Genomic DNA, 14,893 nt, shown 5'->3' on the forward strand with positions numbered 1-14,893 from the left:
TAAAAACAATAACAAAGTTCTCTGTGAAGGTTTGAAATTTTCTAAAACAAAGTCTGAAGAAATATAATAGTTCTTTCTTCATTGTGCTCCAAAGAGCACGCAAACTCAGGCCATGGTGAAAATGGGGTTCTGTGGCAATATATGCAGTGGTTCTCAGCGTGGAAGGGCTGTGCGAACGTGTGGGCATGTTTGGGGTCACAATGCCCGGAAATGCTACTGGCATGTAATGGCTAGGGGCCAGGACAGCTGCCCACAAGCGCGGACAGTCCCATACAATGAAGACCACTTCTGCTCAAAGGCCAACAGGGCCCCAGTTGAGAAACACAGAACTAAAAATGAGAAACCCTTAGGAGTTTGGGGTTTGAGTTTGAATCACTTTGCTGTACACCAGAAACTGATACAACACTGTAAATCAACTAGACTTCAATTAAAAAAGAGAAACCCTACCCAGGGTTTGACATGTGCCTACACAACAGCAACATTTAAAGACAAGCTCAGGGGACTTCCCTGGTGGTCCAGTGGTTAAGACTTCCCCTTCCAATGCAGGGGGTGCGGGTTCAATCCCTGGTCGGGGAGCTAAGATCCCACGTGCCTCGAGGCCACAAAACCAAAACAAAACAGAAGCAATATTGCACCAGGTTCAATCAAGACTTTAAAAATGGTCCACATCAAAAAAAAAAAAAAAGGGCTTCCCTGGTGGCGCAGTGGTTAAGAATCCACCTGCCAATGCAGGGGACACAGGTTCAAGCCCTGGTCCGGGAAGATCCCACGTGCCGCGGAGCAACTAAGCCTGTGCGCCACAACTACTGAGCCTGCACTCTAGAGCCCGCGAGCCACAACTGCTGAAGCCCACGTGCCACAACTACTGAAGCCCGCACGCCTAGAGCCCGTGCTCCGCAACAAGAGAAGCCACCGCAATGAGAAGCCCGCGCACCTCAACAAAGAGTAGCCCCCGCTCGCCGCAACTAGAAAAAGCCCGCGTGCAGCAACGAAGACCCGATGCAGCCAAAAATAAAAAATAAATAAAGTAAAAAAAAAAAATCTTTAAAAAACCCTAAAAGACAAGCTCAGAGATTTCATTCCCAGTATGGTTTTCCTACTATTGCTGAATAATGAAAAAAATCACCCAAGAAGTATAGAATTACTCATATTTAATATTGATATTAGGAGCAGAGTCTGCGCCCGGCTCCTGGTGCGGAGCAGCCGAGGATAAGCTCTGCGGGTGGGCCTGAGCCGAACCAGGCCCCCGCACACAGCAGGCACTCCATGACTGCAGTCTAAAGGGATGACTGGGGGTGGGGGAGGAAACGGGGCCCTCAGCCGCCCTCCCCGCACCACTCCCGCCTTGCTAAAGGACCCTCTTCCCTACCAAGGCAGAGGCCACTCACTCCCTGGCATACAGCAGGCACTCAATACTTTCTGTGCGGTAAGTTAACAGATGGGGCCCTGGGTCTCCCAACTGTTGAGTGAAGGGGTGGACAGAATGGCTGCCAAAGCCCACTGGGTCCTAAAGCCCTTTGGCTTCAGTGACAAAGGAGCTAAGGCTTTGGCCGTGTGTGGCCAGAGGATGCTGGGGCAGCAGAGGAGCCCGTCTGGCACTGGTCAGCCTTGTGGCCATGCCACCTGCCCACGGCACCCACACGGCAGCAGGCCAGGCCCTCCCAGTCCTCGGAACACAGCTGCCAGCCAGGTCCTTCCAGCCCCTTGCACAGAGGAGCCCCTGAGCCCCCGAGAGGCGGAGAGGCCTGCCCAAGAGGCAGGGCAGGAACTCACCAGTCTTCACAGAACCGTCACAGCTGCATCTCTCCCCAGCACTCGAATGTGTTTCAAGGGGGGAAAAATGGACTGTGTCATGTAAAGAAATACTCATTTTCAGTGCTTTTTATGTGGCATTCAAAGCACTCTGCAAACAATCCCTCCCAATCACTTGGAGGAGGCGGCCTGGCTGGGCTCGGCCCCACTGGAGCCCCTTCGGCCTCCTCAGCCACGCCCCCTCCACGCCAAGGTCTTGGGAGGCCCCTACACGTTCTAGTCCGGGTCCTCGTCAGCCTCCTGCACCTCCACGTGACTGTAGGACCTCCAGGCCTGCAGGTTACAGCTCTTCAGGATGGTTCCCAGCTGCTTCCCAGGTCCTACTTCAAAAGTTTTGGGGAACTCGGTGCCTTTCTTCCTCTCATATATGGCGTGCATCGTCTGCTCCCACTTCACCGGGGAGACCACCTGCTGGACCAGCAATTTCTGGATGTGTTTGGGATGCATGTATCTATTCCCATTAACGTTTGAGTGGACGGACACCAGAGGCTTCTTGACATCAATTGCCTTTAAAACTTGTGCCAGGGGCCCCAAAGCTGGCTCCATGAGGCTGGTATGGAACCCACCGCTAACCGGCAACATCTTGGTGCGTCTGAAGTGATACTTGGAGGAGTTCTTCTGGAGAAACTGCAGAGCCTGGAAGCAAAAGAAGGGAGGTTTAAGCCAAGCAAATTGTAGGGGAAGAAACACACAGAGAGGCAGGCACCACTGGCTGATGTCATCACAGTCCTACGTGTAGGATATGCTTCTCTCTACACACCAGCACGTATTACTTCATCCTGCACAGCTGCAAAGTCAGTGACCCAGAAGCCCTCACTAGCCCGGTGGCCCCAGGCAACCTCTTTGAACTTCTTTTACTCCATCCATAAAATGAGCACAATTTCACCTACTTCACAAGATTGCTGGCAAGTGATCAAATAGGAGGTATCTGATGAATGAAAAAGCAGTATCTAGTGTTAGTTTTCAATTAGAATTCTGCTACTCTTCATAGTTTTTTTAAGCCTGTTTTCTTGTTACTCCATAACCTTCAAGATGAAAATTCACAAGATTCCAAGCCTCATTTCACAATCCAAGGTCTGAAACCCCTCATCTGGGGTTCTCTAGAGAAGACAAGAGCTTGATTAAAAGGGGCCTCTGGGACTAACGGGCCCAAATTTAGAACCACTTGCAAACATCTTTAAAACAGTATATATTCTTAAGAGACCCTGTGCCCTCAGGACACAGCCCAAGGCCTACCACCCTGACAGCCCTTCACGGGGATCCACCAAAGGCCTTCCTATGCACTAAACCGTCTGCCACGTCCCTCCAACCTGACACCATCCACGGCCTGCTCAGAAGCTGTGCCAGCTGCTCCTGAAGGCCCAAGGTAAGTCATGGCAGCTGCATGACCTTGCGCACTTTTACTTTACCTGTCAGTGCCTTAGTTTCCTCACCTGTAAAACGGTGATAACAACAATAGTTATCTCATAGGGCTATGAAGAACTATGCTTGGTATACAAACCCTATAGAAGGGTAGCAATTATTAACTTGTTACCAAGCCCATCCATGTCCACTGGAAAAAATACAGCAGGGTCTGGAGTTCCCTGGTGGCCTAGTGGTTAGGATTCCAGGCTTTCACTACCGTGGCCCGGGTTCAATCCCTGGTTGAGGAACTCAGATCCTGCAAGCTGTGCAGCACGGCCAAAAAAAAAAAAAATACAGCAGGGTACCTATTTGTGCCCCCGAAAGGTAGGAGGGACTAATATTTTTGGTTGGATGGAGCTCGTTCGTCCCTCTCTGTGGGCCCCGCCCTGCAGGAGTTTAGCCTGCTGCCCAGGCATGGCCAGTTCAGCCCGAGGCCCATCACGTGTCACTTCCCTCTGCCGTGAGCGAGTCCATCTGTTCCACACCGAGGCTGTTCAGCCGCCTGAGCCTCGGGGCGAAATCCAAGTGGAGCAGAGCCCAGCACAGCGAACTGTCACGGAGCGTGAACCATGCGTGTGGGAAGCACGGAGGGGCCTGGGCTGTCACTGCAGCAGAGTCTAGCCTGACCTGACTGACCCGGTGCTTCACATCCAATTCCACGCTCCATCCATCCCCACCTCACTGAGGGATGCGCCCCCCACGCCTCTCTGAACAGAAGACTCGGACTTCACAGCCCAAGCCCTTCCCACCACGCCCGGACACTTCTGATCACCAGCATCTACGGAGACAGCTACCCGGTGGCACTTCTGCACCACTGCCACGGTCTCTAAGTGCTTCCCATGGGAAGTCTCTGGATTCATCCACCTCAAGCCCCAGGTCAGGGCCACGGGAGTCAAGGACACAGCCTCAGGGTCCAGAGGCTCCTGTGGCTGGCTCTCAGGCCAGGCGCGGGTCTAGCAAAGGGCAAGGAGTTTCTTCACATCCACTGTTGGAAAGGGACTCACCTGCTCAGGGGACCCTGCCCGCACCTGAGCTCTTTGCTGTAGCACTTCCAACAGCACCAAAGGCCAAACCTGGGAATCCCAGGAATCGCCACCTGCACTGGATGCCCACCTGTCTGGGAACCTGGGAGGGAGACTCCTGCCTTGACTGGGGGGCCCCTCCTGGCCCACTTATGGGCTTCCTTCCAAGGATGTTAATGGGAATAAGCAACCAGCTCCGTGATTCGCTTGGAGCCACCGTAGCTTGTCTTCCCGTCATCTCAGAACTGCCCCAGAGGCTCTCACTGATTCAGAGGAGATACGTAAGGACACCTGCCTACTGGCAAGGCCTTAACAGGGAGATGAACCAGCATGGTCAAGTGGAGGAAACCTGGACTTCAGAGGGACATGGGCGGGAGCGCTCACCCTGCCTCCACCACCACTAAGCACTTGGCTCTCTGCCTCAGCTTCCCGGTCCACAGAGCACAGGACCAGACGGAGGACCGGAGGAGACAAGACGGGGAAGCACCCATCCGGTCTGCACTCAACGCTCCCCAGCCAGGCACGCGGTACAGAACTGCCCCTTCCGTCGGGCGCTCCTGTCTGCCTGGGATGCCCCTGCTCTTGGCCACCTCACCCTCCAGGCACCGCCTCCTGGCACCCTGGTAGTCAGCTTGACCCTCACTGTGCCCTGAAACCTGTAGTCATCCGTTCACAGCCAGCCTTCCTTTAACAGCAGGAACCCTGGCTGATCCGTCCGTGTGTCCTCAGTGCTTGCCACACAGGAGCTGCCCGAGAAAGGACGTCTGGGGCAGCAGTGAGTGGAAGGATGGACAGAAGGAAAGGGTGCAAAAACAGACACCTAAGAAAAAGTAGAGCAGGGCAGAGTAACCCAGCAGGAAACAGCTTCTCTAAGGAAGCAACTGGATCAGAGGCTGTGAGAAGCCCAGAATGTATCACAGGAAGGCCCTGGAGATCATCTGGTCCAGCCCCTTGACTTTCCACGTGGGCTGGGAATTTGCCCACGGTCTGTACGTGGTGGAGCGGAGACAGTACCCCAGCCTCCTGCCTCTCTCTGCAGTGCTCACTCCACCACACACACCCCTGGCCCACAGATGCCTCCCAAGGACCAGGGCTGGGCAGAGCACCTGTTATGCTCTGTGCGCTCCCAGGTGTGGAATAATTCCAACCTTCGGTACTGGACTGGGGTCTAGGAAGGCTGCTCCCGTGAACACCAACCTCCAGGTGTCCTGAGATCACCCTGCAGTCAGGAAAGAGGTAGCTGGACACCTCGCACACGGGGTTCTCTATGCCCAAAGTCTTGCAGTGCTCCTGGGCTTCCAGACAGGCAAAGGTGAACTTGGACTGAGGCTGGCCGAGGACGGACAACATCCCACTGGGGACAGCTTCCGAGGCTTCCTGCATGGCCTCAGCTCGGATCTTCACTGCATACAAACCTACCCAGAGAGAAGTGCATTTGGAAAAATCAAGGCACGTTAATGGAGGAGAGAAGCCCAGACCCGAAAAACAAAGCACAAATTCCACACTGTGTGCTGGAGACACTGATATTGGTATCCATCACCAGTCTACAAGCCGCAGTTCTACGTATCTGAACCATACATATATGGTACCACCATCATCAAAAGGCAGGGTGCTGTCCCTGGTACAACCTCAGTGTCCACTGACAGATGGATAAAGAAGACGTGGCACATATATATGACGGAATATTAGTCTAAAAAAGAATGAAATAATGCCACTTGCAGCAACATGGCTGGACCTAGAGATTATCATACTAAGTGAAGTAAGTTAAAAAGACAAATACCATGTATCACTTATATGTGGAATCTAAAATACGACACAAACGAACATAGCTATGAAACAGAAGCAGACTGTGATACAGAAAACAGACTCGTGGCTGCCAAGGGGGAGGGAAGGTGGGGGAGGGAAGGATTGGGAGTTCGGGATTAGCACATGCAAACTATTATATACAGGATGGATAAACAACAAGGTCCTCCTGCAGAGCACAGGGATATATATCCAATATCCTGTGATAAACCATAATGGAAAAGAATTTGAAAAAGCATATATGTATAATATAACTGAATCACTTTGCTGTACAGCAGAAATTAGCACAACATTGTAAATCAACTATACTTCAATAAAATTTAAAAACAAAACAAAAAAGAATGGACTGCAATTACTGGACAGCTATCATCCTGGTCCTGGGCCTGCTCCCTGCTGGGGAGGGAGATGACCAGACCAAGGAGCGGTTAAGGGACCAATCCAGGGTTTGATGGGACAACAAAGTCTGAGGAACAAACCCTGCACCCTTTCTCTCTAACACACCTTCGTTCACCCGGCACCGTATATATCTGTACTGGACTTTTAGCCCTTACACAAGCAGAACTGTGGAGCAAATACATTAAAAGCCTGTGTTAGCAGGCAGGAGAGAACCCACAGGAACGTGGAGACCCTCCCAGGCAAGCATTAAATAACTATGCAAATTGTCAAGTGAAAAAACACAGAATGTCAATAATCCTGCAAATTACATACACGTAAAACTGTCTTTGTATAAAATAGTTTTATTAGGATGTGGAAATACGAAAATTTTTTTCCACTTCCTTGATAATGCTTCCTTCCTATAATGCTTTTTTAAAAAACAATGAGGTGAATTTCACATAAAATATAACCAGTTTCAAGTGTATAACTCAGTGGTATTTGTTGTGTTCATGTTGTACAACCACCAGCTCTAGTTTCAAAACTTTCCATCAGCCCATAAAACACCTCATTTCTCCTTCCCTCCATCCCCGGTAACCTCTAATCTGTTGTCTCTCTGGATTTATGTATTCTGGACATTTCATATAAAAATATGTGATTTTTATGTCTGGCTTCTTTCACTTAGCATGTTTTTGATGTTCATCCACGCTGCAACATAAGTATTTTATTTCTTCTTATGGCTGAATAATATTCCACTGGATGGATCTACCACAATTTGTTTATCCATTCGTCTGATTATGGACATTTGGATCATTTCCACCTTTTGGCTATTATGAGTAATGCTGTTATAAACATCTGTGTACAAGTTTTTCTGTGTGGACATATGTTTTCATTTCTTAGGTATAGACCTGTGAGTAGAACTATTGGGTCACATGGTAATTCTATGTTTAACTTGAGGAACCACCAAATTGTTTTCCACAATGGCTGCACCACTTTACATTTCACCAACAATGTGTGAGGTTCCTTCATCCTTGTCAACACTTATTATTTTCCTCTTTTGTTTTTTAAATTAAAGCCATCCCAGTGGGTATGAAGTGGTAGCCCACTGTGGTTTTGATTTGCATTTCCCTAATGACTGGTGATGTTGCACATCTTTTCATGTGCTTATTGGTCCTTCATATATCTTCTTTGGAGAAATGTCTATTCAAGTCCTCTGTCTGTATTTAACTATAAGCAAAAATGTTGACCTGTTTATACACAAAAATCTTAAGAAGTGGAACTGATATGGCTCAAGATCAAACACTGATTTATTCTTTTTCACTTAATGAGAATCTATTGATGATCTACCACACGACAGGCACTGGAGGTACACGAGTGGACTAAGAATGCACAGAAGTAGTGGGAGACACTAAAGCAAGAAGATTTCACAAGACTACAAGAAGAAAGAAATTCCCTGATGAACCCTTCAAGCTTAAAAGGGAATCAAGGTGAAGTCTGGTCCTCAGGTCCCATTGTCATCCCCACCCATGGCTCCCTTCTCTATTACCCCTGAGTAGGTCCAGAATTATTTTTGGCAGTGCCCCTTGTCCTCAGTAAGCCCAGCAAGACAATACCCCATGCATAAAACCGAAACTTGGGACTTCCGTGGTGTTCCAATGGTTAAGAATCCGCCTTCCAATGCAGGGACGTGGGTTCGATCCCTGGTCACGGAACTAAGATCCCACATGCCACAGGGCAACTAAGCCCGTGCGCTCTGGAGCCCGCGCTCCGCAACAAAAGATCCCCCATGCCACAACTAAGACTCGATGTAGCCAAATAAATAAATATTTTTAAAAAACCCAAAAAACCAAACCTCTTCCTATGTACCTTCACAAAATTCCATGGCTCCAGCAAACACCAGGGCTGCAAATTCTCCCACACTGAATCCAGCAGCAGCAACACAGTTCTCAATGACCTGCAGTGACACATGCAGAAGAACATGAGGCCAAGTTCTCAGGCGAGTTCAGTCCGGGGCTCTGCACTTGCAAGCTGACAGGGGTTCAGCAGTTCAGTGAGCCAGGTTTTGCTGGCCTGGTGCTCCAGCTAGAAGACAACACACAGAAGTGGCCTTGACTATCACTGATCCAGCCCTTTACTGATGAGGAACTTTAACTGGCAAGGCAAGTTAAAGCCGACTGGCGGACTCCTTGGTTGAGCTGTGATGCCACCCCAGGGCTCTGGATTCTCTTGCTTCTGCCCTGGTGCTGCCTCTCAGGCTGATGGAGACAGAGGACGCTCAGTACAGAAGTTAAGGGCATGACCTTCAGAGTCACCGCTGGATTTGATTCTTAGCATGGGAGAGTTCCCTAACGTCTGCGCCTCAGTTGTCTCACCTGTGAAATGGGGAGAGCAGCAGGACCGACCTCACAGGGCTGCTGAATTACATGGCGATAACACCCCTAAATCGCTCAGCACAGACCTGGCCCTGGACAGGCACTGGATGAATGTTATTATCATGACTCGACATGACCACTTAAACTAATTCCTTTAATATCTCTGAGTCTTCTTTCCTTACCCACAAAGTAACAGTACTTACCTCACAAGGTTGTTGTGAGGATGAAATGGGGTAAAGTACGAGCTTAACAATTACTGTTGTGATAAAAAATCTTAATAGCAATCATTTTACAACTTCAAGTGAACTGATACTTTCAGATATCACCTTCTCAATGATCCTTCCTTTAAGGGTGAAGCTTAATCCTTCTAAAATCATTTAGTAATTAATTAAATGATTAAGGATCATTTAAAATCGCAACCCGGCCCTCCACTCCCCGGCCCCTTTCCCTGCTCTATTCTTCTTTCTGAAACACTTATCTTTAACACACTACGTAATTTACATAGCATATTTATTCTCTATTACCTATCTCCTTGCCCTAACATGCAAGCTCCCCAAGCGCAGGGATCCTTGTTTTGTTTGTTGTAGGCTGTATCCCCTGGGCCTACAACAGTGCCCGGCACGGGTGGGAACTCAGTAAGGATCTGCCGAACACATCAGACGTTGGAGCACGCCGGCCTGGCAGGCGGGAGCCTCGGCTGAACCGCGACCTAGCTGTGAGAGCTCGGGCAGAGCCCATTCTCCCCGGCCTGCCACCGGGCCTCGGGCCTCACCGCGGGCTGCAGGTGATGCAGTTTCTCGACGGCGGCCAGCGAAGCCACGAAGACGGCAGGCTGGCAGTGCACGGTGCGGTCCAGGGCCTCCTGCGGCCCATGCAGGCTCAGCTCCAGCAAGTCGTAGCCCAGCACGCGGCGGGCGGCGGCGTAGAGCTCGCGGACGCGCGGGTAGCGGAGCAGACCGCGGCCCATGCCCACCACCTGGCTGCCCTGGCCGGGGAAGAGCAGCACCGAGCACTGGCCCGGCAACCGCCGCACCGAGGCCTCCCGGGGCCCTTCCTCCGCCGCTGTCCCATCTCGCAGCAGCTCCTCCACGTCCACCGCCCCCGAGGGAGGCAGCAGGTGGCTCGAGGCGCCGCGGCAGCAGCTCACGCCCCGGCCCCAGGCCCACGCAGCCCGCGCGACCCGGACGTTCATGCTGAGGAACCAGCCCCACGCGCGTTACCAGGGCGACCGAGGCCCGACTGCGGCGGCGCAGCGCGGCGCGGTCCTTGACGCATTTCCTGCCGGGCGGGCCGAGGCATCCCCGGGAGGGAAGAAAGGTTCCGCTGTTACCGATTCCGCCCCTGCTCTGAAACCGTCGGCTGTGCGCCGGGTGCAGAAAGTGATCCAAACGCTTACCTAAACCTCCGCAGGCAAAAGTAAAACACGACACCGCACCACAATGAGCCCTCAAAAATATTTATTAAGTAAACAACTCAATGCAATGTAATATTCAACCTAGCATGGGAAAAGTGCTTGAAACGCTTCCACATTCTTTCTTGTATCTGATTTTCCCAGCACTGTCCTCTCTTTTGTTTCCTACAAACCAGACACGGTGCCAGGCACAGAATAAGCATCCAATTAATATTTGTTCCATTGAACAAAGCCCTGGATATTTTTCAGACATTAGTCTGTTTAATTCCTCACAGCAACGCTGTGATGAATAGGTGCTATTATTATCCTCCATTTACACATGAGTAGACAAGGGCTCAAAGACAGGTGGTTAGTGACAAAAGGAGGATTGGAAATTGGGGGTGCGAGGCTGGGTCAGAGAGAGTCTAATTCTGACCTCATCTCTAACTACACCCCTTTACCCCCCTGCTCCTCTTTCATTCCCTGCCAGCCTCTTCTAAGGAGCCCAGGACACACACACACACACACACACACAAGGTCACGCCACACTTCAGAATGAGAAAGATCTAGGTAGACCTGAGGTAGGAGATAGATGGGCCGCTGGGTTGCACAGCTAGGGTTTGTCTAAGTGGAGTGGAGTGGAGTAAAGTGGAGTAAAATTGAAGCTTTGTTCTCACCCAGGCACTCCAAGAACAAAACTAGCGGCAGAAGCTGAGCTCTGCTAAGGTAAAGAGATAAGGCGCCCACTCCTGAGGTCAATAAAAACTTCCCTGTCTGCACATGCGCAGGAAGGCTCCTTGGGGGTCAGAAAGGGAGTAACCGCCACCCCATAGTATGTGTGGACATACACCCAGCTAGAAGGCCTCTGCAGTGGGATCCATCTTAGCAAAATGTTGCACATGCATGTTGGGGAGGGTCCTGGGACCCATCAGCTGTGAAAAAAGAAACGAGATAATTGGCCAAATGTAAACAAAGACCAGAAGAACTGTCCTATATACGTGATTTAAATCACCTCTTTACTGAGCTCCTTATTCAGGACTCCCACACTCTTCTCTGCGTGTGTATTTCTGGCTAGCTTCTGACTTACTGCCCTCCTCCTCGTTAGAGAGGAGGCCCATAGCCTTTCCCTCCAGGTGTGTATTTCTGCCCTGCTTCTGTCTTAAACAAACAGACTGTTTGTCTGTGTGCTCTCCCACATGTTATGCTGTGTCTCTAATAATAAACTTTGTACCTGATTTTACAGTTTTTGCCTTTTTGAAACATTCTTGCTTTCAAATGGGGGAAAGAGCTAGGGCCCCTTTGCTTCTAATCTCTAGCCCCTGGTGGTCTAGCGGCTACGATTCCTGGTTTTTATCTAGGCTACCCAGGTTCAACTCCTGGGCAGGGAACTACAATCTCTCTTAAGGACCGCTCACTGCTGTCTCTCCGAGATCAGACTCACATCATCAAATCTACTACAGTGAGCTTGTCCTGAGAAAAGAATCAGATGAGCTCTCAAGTCATCCGCAGCAGCCTTGCTTTTGACACAGAAAAGGAGGAAATGAGGTGCATATCCAGCAAGAGGAGATTAGTTAAATGAATGATGGCAAATCTATACAATGCTGTGGTGATAAAAGATATGGAGGAGGTTTTCAGGTTAAGACATGAACAGAGCACACGCTGCCTCCAGAAGCACATAAACCCAGAGGAAAGGAATCTTTTAAAGACATAAAACACAAGGACAGGGAGAACAGGAAAGGGGGCCCCAGCAACAGAATCTCTTCAAGCTGGAAACCAGGATGACCAGTATTACCTGATTCAGCAGACTCCAGACAGCCGAAGGCTGAGAACCAACCCTTATTCATACAACAGAATCCTTAAACGCTTAGGAACTGGTAGCCCTAGCCACTTCTAGATCTAAGGGTTAAAAAAGGCTGAAATTAAGAGAACGATTTGAAGGTGTCTTTGAAGAACAGTTAGATCTTTAGATGTCTTCCCTCTCTCTAGCCCCTGGGTGATACCCCTCCCTCATTCTGGCAAATGCTTAGCTTTGGAAAGGGCTGGGCAGGCCAGGGATCATGGTGAACGTGGGTTCTCTGCTGAAACAGGTGGATCCTGACTGCTGAATGCAGAGATCTCCTCCCATGCTCCCCACCACCGGGCTCCCAGAAACGTGCCACCAGACCCTTACCCTCCAGGCAAGAACTGGAGGGCCTGGGGGAATCTGACCAGTACAAGAGGAAAATGCTGAAGATATTGACAGTCCAGGAAGTTACCAGACAAATGACCACCAAGTTCAACTTACAGTGAAGCTAATTCAACAAATACCATCCAAAGACTTATTTTCCTTTTTTCTTCTTATCATGAGCAACCAGCCAAAGATTCCCAAGCATCTGAGGAAAGCCTCTTACATACAGAAAAAAATAAAATAAAATAACTACAATGCATAGGAATCAGAGACTATGATGAGAGAAGAAAATAATTGTTTTAAGAAAATTATCCTTGATAGTTGAGAGGTAAGAGAAGACATTGCATCAGTGAAAAATGTATAGGAAGTTTTTTTTTTTTTTATAGTTTTTTTTTTTTTGGCCACGCTGTGCAGCATTCCGGATCTTCCCCAACCAGGGACTGAACCTGTGCCCCCTGCAGTGGGAGCACGGAGTCTTAACCACTGGACCACCAGGGAAGTCCAGGAAGTTATTTTTTAAAAAAAACAACCTTCAGAAAACAACAACAACAAAAATCCCTTGGAAATAAAAGAATAGGATAGCTGAATTTTAAAAATCAATAGAGGGCCAAGAAGAGAAAGTTGAGGAAATGTCACAGAAGTTTACAAAAAAAGAAAAAAGCAAACCATGAGAAGCAGGCGAGGAAGGGAAGTTAGAAGACAAGCCCAGGAAGTCCAGGATTCTGAGTAATAGGGATTCCAGAAAGAGAAGTGAGAAAATGGAGGGAAGGAAATCATCCCCTCCAAAAATTCAGTTTCTGAAAAATAAAAGATATGAGTTTCCTGAGAGCTGGAACATTGGATGAAATTAGACCCACATCGAGGAATATCAGCATGGAATTCCAGAACTCTGGGGACAAAAAGCTTAAAATCTTCCAGGAAGAATAAAAGGGGTTACACACAAAGGCTCAGAACACAGGACGGCTTCAGTCTGCTCATCAGCACCATGGCAGCTGGAAAACGGCACGTCTCCATGATGCTGAAGGACAATGATCTCCAACTTTGAATTTTTACTCAGTCAAACATCAGTCAACCACGGTATAGAGTGCAAGATCTCAAAAAAGATACCTCCTATGTAGCCTTTCTTAAGACTGCATCCTTGGGGACTTCCCTGGTGGCGCAGTGGTTAGGAATCCGCCTGCCAACGCAGGGGACATGGGTTCGAGCCCTGGTCCGGGAAGATCCCACATGCTGCGGAGCAACTAAGCCCACACGCCACAACTACTGAAGCCCACACGCCTAGAGCCTGTGCTCTGCAGCAAGAGAAGCCACCGCAATGAGAAGCCCGCACCGCAATGAAAAGTAGCCCCCGCTCACCGCAACTAGAGAAAGCCCACGCACAGCAACGAAGACCCAACGCAGCCAAAAAAAATAAATTAAAAAAAAAAAAAAAAAAGACTGCATCCTTGGAGGATGGGCTCATCACAAACACGGGGGAACCAGGAAGGGCGAGATGTGCTGTCCAGGAAATGAGGAGCCAGCTCCCAGAGGGGTCAAGACCACCCCCAGGCTGGTGGTGAAGAGAGATCCCAGGATGACCTGTGCACCAGGCCTTCGAGCAGCCGGTACATCAGAGATGCACAGAGGGCTGTCATCACCAGGTTGCCACCTGTCACTGTCTGCCTGTTTAGGAACTGAATATCTGGTGAGCCTGGCCTAGATTCCCGTCCACACTTGGCTGTCTTGATCACAGGCTGATGAGACCCTGTTCTCCCTTCCATGCCCTGCTGCCTGGCTCGGTGAAGGACACTGTTCTGCCTCACGGAAGCGTCCACCCCTGCTCCTGAGGTCTGGACACAGGTGCAGGGAGCTCAGAAGCAAGAAGACACACAGCCCATGCCTCTGACTATTTCATGTTGAATGTCCACACCACAGCCTGGCGGGAGGTGCCGACAGGGGAGCTGCACACCCAGCCTTGCCCACCGGCTGCCCCAGAGGGACTCCTGTCGATGCTCAGGGAGGCTGAGACCAGTCTGTGCCCCAGAGGCTCAGTTCAGTTTCACCCTCCTAGGGGTCTTCCTCTGCCCCGGCCATCGTGTCCGCTCTCTCCAGCCAGCTGCGTGCTGCCCCTCAGCTGTTTGAAGCGAATCAATATCGGGCTCAGGGAGACATAGCTAAGGGTCTTAATAAAACTCTAAAGGAAAGTAAGGGCGTGTTTAACCCAAAAGTCAAGATAGAGGTGACCTCTGGAGTGGCCGGAGCAATCACCAGAGAGAGCGCCAGGTTCCTAGGGCACTGGGAATCGTCTTCTTATTAACCTGGGGGGTGGACAGACGGGCGTCTTGTTATTACCCTAAAGTGTACACGTGTTAAATGTAGACAAATGTTTGATAACGTAGAAAGATGTTTCTGATTTATTGTAAGGGGAAGAAAACAAATTACAAAACCGATTATTTCATGAAGGCATTCTTGTAAAGAAACATGTGCATATGCTTAGAAAAAGGCATAGTAAAACTCACAAAGTGTTGACTGTGCTTGGGTAATGGGAGAGTGGGTGACTTTTTTTCTTTGT

The 14,893-nt window shown here is 49.8% G+C and overlaps 1 protein-coding gene across 2 annotated transcripts; it reads right to left on the reverse strand.

Moving 5' to 3' along the window:
* Nucleotides 1–1,134: 1,134 nt before the first annotated feature.
* On the reverse strand, nucleotides 1,135–10,054 carry MCAT (malonyl-CoA-acyl carrier protein transacylase). 2 transcript variants are annotated; one of them, XM_036867224.1, is made up of 4 exons: nucleotides 9,558–10,054; nucleotides 8,280–8,367; nucleotides 5,436–5,653; nucleotides 1,135–2,448 (listed from the first exon to the last, which is right to left on the reverse strand). In XM_036867224.1, the coding sequence occupies exons 1-4, from the start codon at nucleotides 9,975–9,977 to the stop codon at nucleotides 2,029–2,031; spliced, it is 1,146 nt and encodes a 381-aa protein (XP_036723119.1). In that variant the 5' UTR covers nucleotides 9,978–10,054; the 3' UTR covers nucleotides 1,135–2,028. The 2 variants fall into 2 exon arrangements, with proteins under 2 accessions (XP_036723119.1, XP_036723120.1); XM_036867225.1 differs by lacking the exon at nucleotides 5,436–5,653 and having other exon boundaries at nucleotides 2,237–2,448; nucleotides 9,558–10,043.
* Between the last annotated feature and the right edge of the window lie 4,839 nt (nucleotides 10,055–14,893).

The sequence above is a fragment of the Balaenoptera musculus genome, chromosome 10 (genome assembly GCF_009873245.2).
Source record: "Balaenoptera musculus isolate JJ_BM4_2016_0621 chromosome 10, mBalMus1.pri.v3, whole genome shotgun sequence".
Taxonomy (NCBI): Eukaryota; Metazoa; Chordata; class Mammalia; order Artiodactyla; family Balaenopteridae; genus Balaenoptera; species Balaenoptera musculus.

Coding starts and splice junctions, on each gene's coding strand:
- MCAT (XM_036867224.1), bottom strand. CDS start 9,977: ATGAACGTCCGGGTCGCGCGGGCTGCGTGGGCCTGGGGCCGGGGCGTG. Junction 8,368..9,557: donor TGCATCACCTGCAGCCCGCG/GTGAGGCCCGAG, acceptor GTGTCACTGCAG/GTCATTGAGAACTGTGTTGC. Junction 2,449..5,435: donor TGATCTCAGGACACCTGGAG/GTTGGTGTTCAC, acceptor TTTTGCTTCCAG/GCTCTGCAGTTTCTCCAGAA.